The sequence below is a fragment of the Ooceraea biroi genome, chromosome 9 (genome assembly GCF_003672135.1).
Source record: "Ooceraea biroi isolate clonal line C1 chromosome 9, Obir_v5.4, whole genome shotgun sequence".
Classification (NCBI taxonomy): Eukaryota; Metazoa; Arthropoda; class Insecta; order Hymenoptera; family Formicidae; genus Ooceraea; species Ooceraea biroi.
This window is the reverse complement of record NC_039514.1, coordinates 5796408-5811786: the sequence shown is the minus strand read 5'-3', so window position 1 is coordinate 5811786 and position 15379 is coordinate 5796408. Positions and strand designations below refer to the sequence as shown.

Here is a 15379-nt window from a genome sequence, read left to right as displayed (position 1 = left end):
CAACCACGTAAAATTTCGAGTAATTAAAGAAAGTTCGCTTGTTGTTTGCAAAATGGTACAGGACTGTTTAATTCCGTTTGACGAGATCTACCTGTGGGTGAGAGGTTTTTCGCCTTATGTCAGACACCCTGTATAAACCGAATTATATTTCCGAATTATTAAAAGATGTCGACAGTAAAAAAGTTTACAGCTTCATTACAAAAGAGAAATTAGCTATTAAAAATTTATAGTTATTATAAAAGTTATTCTAGTGTATTTGTATTATCTATTAATCTTGTTATTTTGAATGTTTTCTTTTGCGCTTATCAAGTAGAAATTTTGTTTTAACAAATGTTAAATGTTCATGTGAACATAACTTGCAAGACAATATATTAACATCTTCGCGTTAACCGATCACGCTGCTCGTCTAGAAGCATCGATGCCTCGCTCATAATTTTGGCAGTAGTTCGTACTAAGAACAACAATTGATATTCATCTATTACGGTTAGAGCTGTCTTTGTTTTGACGAGAGCGTGAAGTACGTTAGCTCTCTCAAGATCGAGCCATCTTTGAAGGGCCACTTCTCTCTCCCGAGGACCACCCAGAGGCACGTCGGCCGGGCCCCAAAGTGAAAATTCCAATATAGACTTTACCTAATCACCATAAAAATTAAATAATTAATAACATAATGAAAAAAAATAACAAGAATTTAGATCGTGGGCGATCGCATCAAATATCCTAAATTCTATTGTAATATAATATTTTAATTCAATTTTGATTTTCCTTACTTACCATTAAAAGTTTCTGGAATCAGACTAGCGTATGAAAATTTCACTGTTAAAATCTCTCACCTGTGATAGAGTGACTGCTTTCTCGCATATCAACAGATCTTGTATGAGGGGTAGCTCGTTCGTTAGGTGCAACTGTTGCAGCGCTATCAGGGCGCATTCGCACAAGGAGACTCTTTCCTCGCCGAGTTCATCGCTCAGCTCTATGTTCAACCTCCTGGAAAAGGGAAATTACACGCACATTGCATAATGGAATGCGGGTATGCGATATTCATTGCAAATGAAAATCTCGGTATATCCATCCGTAAAATGCTAATTGTTATTGCGGAAGAAGTGATAACCTTTGCAGAAGATACAGTCGATAGTAAACATCCTTGTCTTCTCTGCAGAGTACAATATCGTTTAAGGATTTACTGGCATCTTCAATCCCACGCGCCTGAAGATTTTTAAGAGCACTGACCAGTTGAAGAAGCACGAACAATGATTCTCTATTCGTAACTTCATTATTTGCATCCTTCGGCGTCGCTCCAAACGATTGCACGGTAGTCACGTGCAGACGCGGAAAAATCGAGATCGTTGCTGAAAAAACAAAAAACGATTATCGATATATACATATCCGATTGTTTTCTTTATACGATATACATCTATTTTTTAAATATACTAGTACAAAACGGGCGCGCGCTATTTTATTTTCCAATGTTAATAATGTTTACGAATCATAATACACAAATGAAAAAGTTCTAGCCGTTGAACATTTTTTCTTTTTCCGAGCAGTTCTAGCATGATACCATTATTAATTGGCATATTGCCTAGAGTTCTCGACTGAATTGAAAAGATTTAAACAATTGTTATTTTTTGCGTTAAAAGATAAAATAACATTAATACATCATATCATACTAGATATTTTGCAATCCACATTTATATCCATTTTTTGACGCGCTAAACTTTATGTTTGAATTATTAGAGTCAAAAGTGCACGCGCGTGAATTTCGCGAACCCGTTGCGCGATATTTAGCGCCGCGAATTTATTAGATATTATAGAAATATTAGTGTTTCTAGATCCTGCGAAGATTGCAAATCCGCGGCACCGAAAAATCCAGTTCGGGCCAAGCAGGATCGGCTCGAAGGTAAGCCCATAAATAATCTTTTCAATTTCTTTGCCGTCTAAAAACATCACATTTATTCATTAAACTAATAAATATTTTACATTGAAATAAGCGCGAGCTATTAACGCGCGCGATTAATTAATTCTCACGAATAACTGTTCGTACAAACATGTTGACGCGATGTAGTTATTTATCGTACAGTTTTCGCTACGAAATTTTTTAAGATTCCAACAATGTCTAGTTTTTGCGTTAAAAGATAAAATAACAGTAATACATTATGCGATTTCTCTCGTTATTTCATTTTCCGTTGTCTCATTTTCCCACGTGTGATCACGTGACCGCGACAACTTCACGCTGCTTTTCGCGCGACATTCATATCGCACTAGGTATTTTGTAATCTACTTTTTTTACGTTCTTTTGACGCGCTAAGCTTTACGTTTGAACTATTAGAGTCGAAATTACACGCGCGTGGAGTTTGCGAATCCGTTGCGATATTTAGCGCCGCGATTTTATTAAATATTATAATGTTATAAGCTCGCGAATATGGAGTCGCGTTCCTAACCCTTTCGCTCAATGGTCGATACGCTACGATACGCTTTTGGCGCGATCATTTCTACATGATATCGCGTTGCGAATGTAAGAATTATACATAGGGTATAATTAATTGTATAATTAATCTCACAATTGCATGAAAATATAATAGAAATATTACTGTCTCTAGATCCTGCGAAGATTGCAAATTCGCGGCACCGAAAACTCCAGTTCAGGATCGGCTCAAAAACGTAAATCAAAGGTAAATCGATAAATCTTTTCAATTTCTTCGCCGTCATCGTGAAACATCACATTTATTCATTAAGTTGATAAATATCTTGTATTGAAATAGGCGCGAGTTATTAATACGCGCAATCATGTGTGCACTTTAGTGTGTGTTGAGTTCATTTTTCGCATTGTATTCAGACAAATACAACCGTAAAATTATATAATTTTAAATGAACATTTTATATATTATACACACATATTAATGTTGTGTATCCTTGAAATTATCGACGTCTTATTACACAAAAACAACCTTCGACCCAAGATCGCGCAACATTCTATTGTCGTCCGTTGACGAATATCGACACAAGTAATATTCTCTACAAGATATTATTAATTGATAATTAAATTAAATTTAAATCCAAGTGTTATTAGAAAATGTAGTGCATATGAGCAAATGTTTATTTTTCACGAACGCATTAATTTAATTAAATTTCGTAAGGATTTAAATACATATATTCTCGACGTAAACGTGCGCACAATGCGATTGAAATATTTCGTTAGCTTCCGTTATTAATTACATTTTTGCAATTATATTTATATCATATTTCATATAATTCGATGCAATAAAATATGAATAAGACAGTAACTATAAAATTAATTAAATAAAATTAATTTTATATTGAAATTTCTAAAGGAATATGACTGCGAAATTGAGGAGTGCCATTTTTTCGTGCAAGCTATCAAGAATTAAAAGGAGCAAGAGATTTTTGCATTGTGCAACGCCAAAGCATCGTAGAGTGAGTAATTGAAGCAATAAAAGTAAAAATATTTTGTATATTATGGTGATGGTCTTTTTGCAATAATCAGTGTGATTTACAGTAGTATAGTACATAGCTTTAGTATAATACATAGAAGTAGATACTTTTCTATGTAGTTTTGTGCATGAATTATTGATTAAAGAATGATATAAATCATAACTTATTCGTCTTTAAGTCTATCTTATAAATTACATGTTTTCTTAATTCTTCGAAAAAGATTCTTCGGTTATTTAATTAAGTATTATATCTTTAAAATATATGTATATATTATTGATTTATATCATCTTATTGAATAATTTTATCTTTTTGGATATGCATGGTTTTTAATTCAAATACCATCGAAAAGGATGATATTTCAAATTCGCGAGGCAAAATCGCGAGCTAATTTGCTGTCATATAGATTTCACGAATATTTGCTCGCGTTGTGATGCAATTATATTTTGTTTCTCATTAATTATATATACATATTCGCGATTAGAGATACGCGGTCAAAGAAAAATCGGATTAGAGTGTTTTAAGAATTATTTTATTCGCGTTCAGTAGAGTACATATTTTGTAATCACAATTATAATTAATTATTCAATTTTACTGCATAATCTTTTTTCTTGATATTCCATTTACTGCATTGATAGGCGCGATTATATTTTGTTCGCCTACATATTAAACGATTTAGAAGTCGCGTTATAAATTATACATTTCGAGTAGAAAGACGTAAAACATGTTCAATTAAATTTAAATTATTTAATTATTATAAATAAATATATAAATTATTATAAATTTAATTATTTAAAATTTAAATTACGTTTTAAAATAAGCCGCGCAATCTTCGCACAGACATTGCGAAGTAGTCTTCGCAAATATTGTGCGAAGCAATGTTCGCAATATATTGTTCGGAGATGAACTTCGCCATCATAATATGGAGCAATTCGTCGTGGGATCATCGCACTCCGCATCGATCTCCGCCAGTAAAGTGAAGTGACTTTTGTGCCGACATAAATATTCTTTAAATATCGCTAACAATAGTATCGCGTCGCGAATAAACTCGTATGTGCAAAGTATAAAGTGTAAAGAACAAAGTGAAAAGTGCAAAGTACAAAAAGAAGTGAAAACTGAAGAGCAACCGATGAGAGATTCCCAACTGAAGAGATTGCAGATGGTCGGTCAATTTCATCAGTGGCTGTGATGGATTCTATAGGATTTCATCGCTCATTGGTGAGTGCTCAATTTTACCACTTGTAGAATAGTAATAACGCATGCAGTAATTTGTAAATCACGCTGAAAGATTCACAATGAAAGAACTAAATATTTTACACTTGTATTTCGAAAAGACAAAAATCCTATATGCTTTATATAGTTTTCCTCATAAACATGCAGTCGATTAATCTTTATATTTTATTAAATCTCTGTTACACGCTTGTATTCACACCGAGATGAAAACAGTTATTTATCTCTATAGATTCGTATATCTAACGCGCGCATATATGTATGTACACGATTATTTCAAGCAGGGTATGCATTCTCGAACTGAGTCGCACAATTCTATTCGGTTAATCAAATTTTCTCAGAAGCGCTTGTTAAATTTTCCATTAAGCCAAGTCTCGAAGTATATTATCGGATTATATATAGCCCAAATCAAGTTCAAATATCATTTCCCGCAATAATATCATTATCGCAATTGCATCGCTATTGAAAATACCGTAAATTCAGAAATGAAATGGTTCTAGCCCGTAGAAATTTTTTCTTTTCCGAGAAGTTCAAGCGAGAGAACCAATCAGCGTCGCGGAAAAGAGGCCTCAATATTCGATAAAAAAGAACTTCACGAAGTTAACACGCCTTTTTTAGAATAGGATAATAACGAATGATGTTACAAATGAAGCAAATGAGGGGCTAAAAAGATGCGATTAACGCGCGGCACAAATTGATAATAACTTGGAATTGCTATTTAATCAATGAATCATATTCAATATGAATAAATTATTAACTGAATTAACGTTTTAGTCCTATCAGTGAATTCTTTTTAGCAATAATTATTATTTTTCACTCGAAATGTGAGAAATTTAACATTTTTCCTCTTTTTGTAACGAAAATGTGCCGTGTATTACCTTCCGCGTCTTCATTTCCGGATGGTCGAACTTTGTTGGTAATCTCCTTCGGCATTCTGTCCACGAATTCCGTTATGGGCGCTAAATAAAAGTCCCGTTGCGGCATCGGTATAGCCAAGTCGAATGTTATGCATAAAGTTACGTTCTGATCGTTCCACGTCGCCGGGCAAAATATTCTCCTACCAATAGAAACTGATGCTGGAACGTCAATATTGAAATGCTTCAGACTTGGATTCGTGTTTTTCAGTGTACGTAGACCTAATGGTAATTGAATGATTTGATTTTCCTGAAACAATAATAATTGAAAATTCTGTTAAAAAAACTAGTATAGAGCTATTTGATGTACCTGCTCGAGAAATTGGGCAAGTGCTTCGTGATTCGCTACGACTACCGCGCCATAATTATCTTCAAGACTCCGATGAACGATGGTGCGTCCTCTGCGTTGTTTCAAACGGCTCATCCTCGACTCATTGTCTCTATTCTTCCAATCTTGATCCTCCTCGGTGCCCTGTGTGTTTATTAACGTGTGATTATGTTTCGAAGAAACAAGACGAAACTAAATACAAGGAATCACGATGGTGTACCTCGTCGCTGGTGTAAAAAGCGTACGGTGCGTAGAGCTCGCTCTCAGTTTCGCTACCGCAATACGGCAACGAAGTTGATCGGACAAATGGCTGATGATGGAACCTGTTCTCTGTGCTACTCTCCATCGCGCTACTGTCGGATTTCCTCTTGCAAGCGACGCGAAATTCACCTCCGCTTCTATCGCCATTTACGTGTCGTAGTTCAAGATTTGAATCACACTCGGGCGAGCTCGAGAGGCACTCGTATACGTGACTGTCATTAGAGGTCTGTTGTAAATACATTAATTGATTAATCTCTGATTGTGAGCAAATATATGAAAAAATGACAAGAGATGTTAAAATGATATCTAATAATAATAATAATAATAATAATAATAATAATAATAATAATAGTGATATTCAATAGCAGATTTAGTATCGATAGATTGCTCTCGAACGGGTTTACTACCTACCGGTGAGTCGGCAGTGGTTCGTATAGTAGCTGCGAGCCCTCCGTCATAATCCTGATGACGCTGATGATCCTCGGCTAATGCATCATGCGTTCTTCTTGGAACGGGTTGGGAAACAGCTCGATCTCTCATACTGGCAGTTCGTTGGGGTTTTGAAGGAGCCAGGGTACTGCGTACCTCACCTGTAACATCCTCCGCTGCTGCAAGGCACGTCCGCCATCGTCAAGCGCCATGGGTTAGTACCACAAGACACAAGGCATGTCACGAAACGAGCTAGCTAGCTATCTAGATGCATTGGTCTGCCTAATGCATTGGAATATCAGAGCAACATTCGTGTCGCGCAAAATGCAACAGAATACGAAATAATAGGATGACGGATGGACGTTAGTTCGCTCGTATTGCATATGCTTTGCACGTGTAAATCAGTGCTGTTGTAAAACAGTAGGAATAGTGTATTTTTTTCTATACAAACAGTGTGTGTGTGTCTGTGAAGAACATTATACATTACCGGTATTCGAAGTAGTCGAAAATTTTCAAATTCTTATCCGAATATATTTGGATAATGTCGGTATTAATTGGGTATCCAAAGCAATGCCACAGCATTAGTGTAATATCACAAATATTTTTCGTCGGGATTTTCGATGCTTGTACGCGAAAACGAACGTAAATGAAGGCTCGAAGAATTTCAAATAATCTTGATTCGGGAATATTTACTTGCAATCATATTTCGCCTATATTCTTGACCAATATCCTTGATGAATTTCAATCCTTACGAGTGCGGTTAAATAATTAAAGATAATTTTTCTAAAGACAAAATGTTTCGCTATATACCGTACGCAGTAATGTCAATATATAAATCACAGTGCGTGCAATGCATGCGGCGTTAGTTGCACCCAGCAAATTAGTTAGAGGAATCCACTAAAACGGATCAAGATGATGCACTCGTGATATATATGGGACGCATACCGTTATTTAGTTATCGCAAGGGGAAAAAAAGAAAAAAAAGGGAAACGGAGAGAGACGTAAAACGCACGGTATGAGTGCGCGATTACGTTTGAATAATCGCCTTGTGCCAGCGTGATAAACTGTGTCTGTTATTTCGCTTCGCGTTAATAAGAGGATGGATGTGCGAAGGTGCAATGAACAAGCCATAGCATCGGCAAAAAGTATTTCGCGTTTTCGTACATGATAGCACGCGTGACCGAGAATAGAGCGAAAATCATCGAGAATCGAAATGATCGAAAGAATAAGACTGAATTTTTTTCAAACAGTATACATTTATTTCAGATACTTGATAGTACAGAATTTTCGTTTTTCGCACTTTTATACAAAGAGTACTTTATCGATAAGTATAACAAAAATGTATTGCGCATTTGTTTGACCAGCCATTCTCAAACTTTTTCTTATACTGCTGTTATGTTTATAATCGAAGAAATACTTAAGGAAATGCCTTTGTAGAAAGCATTGTATAAAAAAACAAAAAGCCATAACATTTTGATCAGTGGCAGTTGCTTACACGTTATATGAAACGATATTCGCGAAAAAATACCGATAAATTCTTTTTTCTGCGAACAGTAGGAGATATATACGTGTTCTGAAATATAATGGAATTGCTAGAGTACAATGAATGTTTTAGAAGCAATTGCATTGCAATGAATAATAGTCCTGGCGAGGTCACGCGCAGCGTGAGGAAACGCATAAATATGATGCGGTGAAAATTTTTATAATAAAGAGGGAATAAATAATAGATATTTATTTGTTTTAAAGCGAGATGAAACTAGAGAGAGATACAGTCATTCAGATCAAAGCATTTTATCAGTGTGAATACCTTACATTACATAAAAGCTATACGTTATTTATATTGAAGTTTTACGTAATATTTTTATAGGTTTAGTAAGGAAGTTAATATCGGGTTTATTAATGATTTACGGATTATTTAAAATAAGGATTATTAATTAAATTGATGTACACCTTAGAAAATAATTTATGCATGACGTTTAATCGACGTTGGTGCGAATTGTCTGTGCGGATAGCGTAGTTTCATCGTACCTAGATGATCCGCATCTTCGATTTTTTTTTCCACCAATTCTATTCCTTGTACATGCCATTGCAAAACTTGTCCCCAGACCTTATCTATGCAGTTAATCTCTATCTCATACTTTAGAGTCACTGCTGCGCGCGACCTCGCCAGGACATCTCTCATGTCCCAATAATCTCAAGAAAGATATTTAATGTTTATCTGGGAACATTCAGCGTCACCTCTGAACATTTATCGCAATTCGCGATGCATTCCTCTCATTACAATGCAATGGCCCTGAAAATGTTTTCCATCACAATGTAATGGTTCCCTGAAATATCCAGCATTGCGCGTTTCCTCTTTCATTGCAATGGCCTTCAATATATGTATATTCATTATTGCAGATAACGCAATAACTTTCGAAACACAATTCAGTCCATTGATGTATTTTTCAGAACACGCATATAGTTTCTACTGAGAACATTATTATTTTTAAAGTTAAAAATAATTGACATGTATCACAGAATTATAAAAATACGACTTTGTTATCGTCACCATTTTTTTAAATTTTAAGCTGTAATTTGGATGAGTTCTGTTTTTTTTTATATTGTACATTTTTCTTATTTCTTCTTTTTTAGTTTACGATAAAATTTGTAAAATGCGCATTAAAGCAAGATTGTCGTGCTTTCATTGTCACGAATAAACGTTACGCGACGATACAACAAGTGCAACATCGATAATTTGAGCTCATCCAGATTACAGATTGCTTTCAATTTGCGTTTCGTACAATCAATCAACTTTAATCAACCGCGCTAAGTCAATCGCGTTCATCGTCATCCAGTGTCACGTGACTCGCTATACCCGCGCAAGCAAAATGACGTCTCTCCCGTTTTAGGAAACGGCTGACGCGAGGATACATGTGAGTATGGCTGTTAACATCGAGAACGGCCGCGAGACAAGAAAGACCTCTCATTGTCAGTTACATTGTATAGGCCTGAACTTACCCAGATTCGCGTAAATCGTGTCCGAGGTCGTTGCGGCCGTCGGCCTCCATGTGGCTTTCGAAGGCACCTTGTCGTGCCTGGACGAAACGGCGGCGTTCAGTTTGATCTCCGCGCGAGGCGGCGGTGGTCTAACTGGTTTGTTTGCCTCCAGTCGCGACCAATCTTCCAAGGATTGGTTTCTGGGTGGCGGCGGTGGTTTTCCGGGTCTCGCTGTAACGTCACGATATATTCCATATGGAAGGCCAATATTGAACAGCTCAGAAATATTATTCAAATCATAATTCAAAGTTGCGCTTACCCGCGGATGGTGGTGCGGATGGTGGTGCGGATGGTGGTGCGGATGGTGGTGCGGATGGTAACCGCGTTCTCGATCCGTCACTTTTCACGGCACAGGTATCCGTCTGGTCCTCGCCGATTCTGCCGGAAGCGATTCGATCGTTACCTACTACTTGGACCGCGGCGCCGTCCAACTCCAGTGGATGAATGATCTCCAATCGTGGCTTTGGCTGCGGCGTCGATGGTATCTCATCAGTCTTCGCGCCTGACGTTTGATTATTCAGCATATCCATATCTTTCCTCGTGCCCATTCTGAGAAATCTCTTTAGGGAAAAACCTCTTCGGTTTCTGCCCCTTTTCTTCCCCTCGCGCACCTCAGTTTTTTCGATGGTCAAGCTGTCCTGCGACAAGGATATCGTTCGTCTAGAATTTGCGGATTCAGTTGGTTGTTTGGTGCTCGTGTTCGTCGGATCTGGTGCGTCGCAAACCGCCGCCTTGCGGAACTTTGGACTGCACGAGGATGACCTTTCTCGCTTTTCTTTCTCACGCACCACCGGAGAATCGGATTTCAAAGTGGCTCCTGGATTTCTGGCGAATAAAGAAGAAGCCGGCAACGAGTCCTCCGTGGCCTCGGGTGGTCGTGGAGCCATTCTCCTCTTGTTTGGGGAGCGCACGAGCTCCATCGTCGAGACGGAAACGGGAGTCACTTCCGGGAACTCTTCGTCTGGCGCGATGTTCTCATCCGTCTCTCCATTTTCCGCTGGGAAATTCCTTGAGGGACTCGACAAAGCTGGTTGTACGTTTACGGAAATAGGCAGTGATGAGACAGTGGGATTCAATAATGATCTTGTTTGACTTTCCGATTCCAAATTGTAGGATGTGATCGAAGAAGTTCGATCAGTTTCTTCAGGCGAAATTTCGTTTGAAACGTTCTTCTTTATTAAACGTTGACCACTTATCTCTTGCCTCATACCTAAAACAAGATATAAAACATACGTAACATACGTAATATCAAACATTCAGATAAGATGTGACTGAAATAGGAATTAGCTATTATGCATAAATACAGTCATTTATCATAAAATCGAAATTCGTTTCTTCTTATATTAATTATATACGATAATAAAGATAAAAATAAGATTTGTTACACTTGTTCATCAGTCACATGTGAAACTTTTCTAAAATACAATTCCTAAAAGTATCTGATACTTACTTGAACTCTGAACGGATTTGCCAGCAACATTTTGCACCGACGGTGGTGGTAGCACGTAATCGCCATTAGGAATTTTCCTTGCGGTGAGCGGAGCGTCGCTATTCAGGCTCGTCTTTGCGGAAAAGGTCATAGGTTTCTGTGGTACGACGGGCCTCGGTTTCGTGTCGATGTTAACACTACCGTGCAAGAAAGAAGCTCTTGGTTCGGTGCTCGGTGGTGGACTCGTGGGCAACGCCGGAGGCGGCGGTTCCGACATTTCTTCTTCGTCCGCTTTGCCATCTGGCTCGCCCGCAAGTTCCCGACTGCTCTCGAAACAGAATTTCCTTTCCGCCACACCTTCGCGCGTTTGCAGTGACGACGACGTTTTCCCGTTGTCAATGATACCGTTGTTTTTGTCGTTACCGATCACCGTACGATCATTTTCCGATGTCTCCTCGTTCTTCAGAGATGCCGAAACGATCTCGAGCTTTTCGTCTTTATGTTTCAGACATTCGCTTGTCCTCGCAGCCGTACACTTTATGCAATCATTCTCTCCAATGTCATTATTTGATACAGACTGCGAGGCTATCCTTGATGGCAACTCAATCTCGGTCTTTTTCATTTCCGAAATGTCGTTTAGGGGAACGTTCGCGGTGTTTTTCTTATCGGATTTGCAAGTGGCCGAGTACTTTTGCGTTGTCGTTTCAATCGTGTTTTCTGCGTTTGCAGTAGCTGGATTTTCTTTTCGCATAATGGATATCATGCTGGCAGAGGTGATCAGTGGCAGATCCACGATTTTTCCTAGTTTCAGTGGAGACTCTTGTTCATCGATCTTTTTCCGATCTGTTTCATTAAGCTTCTTCTTCGTAATCTTTAACAAAATAAAAAGGAAAAATGTTTTATTCGCATTTTAGAGAAAGGCATTAAATTAGAGTCAAAGTTAAAGTTATAATAATACATAAAATACGATATATATATATATATATATATATATATATATATATATATGCAAATAAGTAATATTTAATAAAGCGCATAACAATGAATTTAATTAATTTAGGTTAGCTGCCTCCATCATAAAGGAGAGAACCTTTACTCGTATGATTAAAATAAAAGAATCGTTCGTTTATTTAAATTTATCGATTAAATTCGATTAAATTTATTAAACAGTTAAATATTTCATAAATAAATGAATAAAATTTATTTTCGCCATGCTTACTTCAGTTGTGTTATCTGATAAATCTCCATCATTGGACTTGCATTTGAATGGGCTGGTCTGCAGATTATTTGCATTGATCTTTCGATCAACAGGTCTCTTAGCAGCGGGTACAGATTCGTCTCCACCGAAGGGCGTCACAGACACTAGAAGGGTCGTCTTTCTACCATCGGCGTCTCGTTGTATCTTCCCCAGCATCAAGGAAGCAAACGACTTGGCAGGCGATATCGCCGTTGTTGATTTGGTCGCGTCGTTTGGTCCATTGCTCTGGAGATCCGTCAAATTCGCGGTGATCGTATTAAAGTTAGTGTTCGCGCGCGTCAGATCAAATAGCGCGCGTTCCTCTTCGCTGTCCGGCACTAGATCTTCCGGTTTCATGGACGAATCGACCTGTGAATTATTCTTATCTTCCTCGTCGTCGGACAAGTCATCGCCACCGTAACCGATCACCTCGGTAAGGGACTCCGGAAAACCGACGTTCTTCTTCCGCTGATCCTTCCGACAAACCGCTTTGCCTCGAAGAATACTCTGTGAAAAATTGTTTCTTCAAAAAGCTACGTATGATAATTTCTCCGTGTCTGCTTGTACGTGTTTTTATGTGTGTACATGTAGGTGTATGTGTCATAAGGTGGTAAAACTAGAAACATTTTAACAGGTTTGGATAGTTACGTCCCGTTAATTGAAGCTTACGTAATGGACTGACAGCTTCAAAACTGGTTTTCTAGTTACTGCTAATACCGCGATAGTGGATATGCTCGCGTAAGATACTGAATATTTAATACTAACACCGCGTATTAATGTTTCCTGAATTTCATCGTTTCTGACAATTCTACTGCACGGAAGACGAATTCATTGGATGAAATATTAGGTTCGCTGCAAGTGTCGTAAAATAAGCTAAAGTTTTGATTTTTCTCAATTTTCTCTTTCTTCAAAAGAAGAAGACTGCTAGGAAACAGTTGTAGAAAACAATGGAAAATACTTTGATTAATTTATGCTCTATCGATTGTTTCATTTCAATAAAGAAAAATCGGCAAGAACTTATGTATCGACCTAATATGTGTATACAAATTGCTACAGACAAGATACCAAGAAAAGATACAAAGTGCAAGCCATTACCTGTATTTGTAAATGATCAATCTTTAAGTTCGTCGACGCCTTCTCGACATTTAGTCGCAAGACATCGTCGACCACCACATGTTCCTCTTTCAGCTTAAAGCAATTCGAGCAGAGCTCCTTCTTCCAGGCGTTTTGTACAAAACGATTGCATTGTGTGGACATTGTTGCCTCACCAGCGACAGCGAAAGTCCCGTTACATCATCACCCTGAAAGGAAAGAGGTGAAATAGTAATCGTTCGATTCTTCAGGCCGGTGCGGCTTGCCAGTCGGTACATTCTGCACGCGCGATTGATGAACGTGATGGTGCATAAGAAATTATTTCGCTCCGAATCACGCGCGAGTAATATTCCAGAACTTATCCATCGAAATGTATAAAATCGTGTCTTTTTTATTAAAGAAAAACATAAAAAAATTTGTACTCCTCACAATTTGCTCAGAATTAGTTTGTAGATTTAATTTTCAAAGATCTTTTAAGAATTTTTTTAGATTCTGCGAAAGGACTGTTATTTACTGTGGACTATTGATGAAAATTGTGTTACATCAATTTTTTCAGTTTTGCTTTGCAACAAGATGTGGCTGCCAATTGTTGATTACGTTGGATGGACGTTAAAATTAAAACGAAATGAGTGAACACATTTTCCTGTCCACAGCGTCGGCAATGGCCGCCGCGAATACAATCGGGACAATTGACTGGAGCTGTCCGGCCGACTGAGTAATTGCCTCACTTCCGGTCCCGGTTATATTCGCAACAGCGACGGTTTCTGGCCCGCACCCATTATTAACTGGTGATATGTAAGAATTGTGCGGTCGCGAAATTCTTTCCGCAAAAACGCAATCGAAGATGAAAACAACAGTTTCCGGGTCGACGTGAGTCGAAGCAAAACGGGAGTTTCTTTTGTGGTTGCGTTAACAATTATAACATATATTTAGATTTATATATAGATATTATATAAATCTATTATATGAATATATATATTTATAGCTTCAATCAAATTCCTCCTTTCTTCTAATTGATTAGAAAGCTTTAAGATCATTCTTGCGCGATATTTACTATTTATTATTAACTACTAAATCGAAATTATTTTTCAGCTATTTAATCATTTCTATTTTATCATTGAGTCTACATCTTAAGCTTAATATTTCCATTAAGATAACAATGAAAAAGAAAGAAGGAGAGATATTTCTTCTCCCTAGCGCACGCTTCTTCTCAATTAAATCTTGCATCACATCCTGTTGATGAAAATTTATCGCAGATGTTGCGCTGCTGACAGACTTTATTATCTCGTTCACAAATGCTGATCCGCGTTCGAAGGGAATATCACATCCGTGATATATAATATATCGGAACAGGCAGAATATCACACGCATTGCAGATGCATCAAGGACGAGAAGTCCGCATGACGACGCACGGTGACGTCCCATTAGCATGCAGGACTTGCGAGTACTCGCAAGACCGGGTACGAAGTACCGTTGCCGATCTTGTTGATCCGTTACGTCTGTAACGTTCTTATTTGCGCCTTGAAAATGCGTGCGCGATGAAAATTGATCGCGAAAAAAATTCCGGTCCAACGCAAAAAGACGCCTTGCAGTAAAACATTGGATTGCAGTTCTATGATTTCATAATTGAATTAAAAATACATCTCTTTCTTAGTTCATCGCAGGAAGATTTACGCTAGTTTGAATAGCAAAAGCTGAATGTTAGTCTGACCTTTGAGCAAAAGTAAATCATGGTATTCAAGCGTTGGCATTGAGGCGAATATAACGTCTGAGACAAGGCTGTAATAATTACAGAATTATATAGAGACCGAGTGTAGTTTTCCTATGAAGCAACAAGTCATCAAGAGTACGTCTGTTTACTTGATGCAACTTTTCAATAAAATATCACGGTCTCTTTGAAACATTCGAAATGGTAGATTTTATAAATCTTTATTCTTTTGAAATTATATAATTACAAAACATTATGTACGCGTGTG

The 15379-nt window shown here is 37.7% G+C and overlaps 1 protein-coding gene and 1 long non-coding RNA gene across 4 annotated transcripts in view; one reads left to right on the top strand and one right to left on the bottom strand.

The window, feature by feature from the left end:
* Window positions 1-277: 277 nt before the first annotated feature.
* Window positions 278-15379, bottom strand: part of LOC105279638 — a 32018-nt gene continuing 16916 nt past the window's right edge. For 2 of the 3 annotated variants that reach the window (XM_026972263.1, XM_026972262.1), the window contains 12 exons: window positions 13407-13612; window positions 12294-12818; window positions 11096-11945; window positions 9905-10855; window positions 9607-9816; window positions 6589-6785; window positions 6137-6403; window positions 5899-6060; window positions 5553-5838; window positions 1109-1346; window positions 831-984; window positions 278-632 (listed from right to left, as the gene is read on the bottom strand). In XM_026972263.1, the coding sequence (XP_026828064.1) occupies window positions 372-632; window positions 831-984; window positions 1109-1346; window positions 5553-5838; window positions 5899-6060; window positions 6137-6403; window positions 6589-6785; window positions 9607-9816; window positions 9905-10855; window positions 11096-11945; window positions 12294-12818; window positions 13407-13568 (4263 nt within the window). In that variant the 5' untranslated portion in view covers window positions 13569-13612 and the 3' untranslated portion in view covers window positions 278-371. The remainder of the gene's footprint in view (window positions 633-830; window positions 985-1108; window positions 1347-5552; window positions 5839-5898; window positions 6061-6136; window positions 6404-6588; window positions 6786-9606; window positions 9817-9904; window positions 10856-11095; window positions 11946-12293; window positions 12819-13406; window positions 13613-15379) is intronic. The other variant, XM_020031748.2, reaches the window with a different exon arrangement.
* On the top strand, window positions 1604-3442 carry LOC105279637. Its single transcript, XR_893981.3, has 3 exons — window positions 1604-1894; window positions 2595-2666; window positions 3327-3442. It is a non-coding gene; the product is annotated as an uncharacterized LOC105279637 (long non-coding RNA).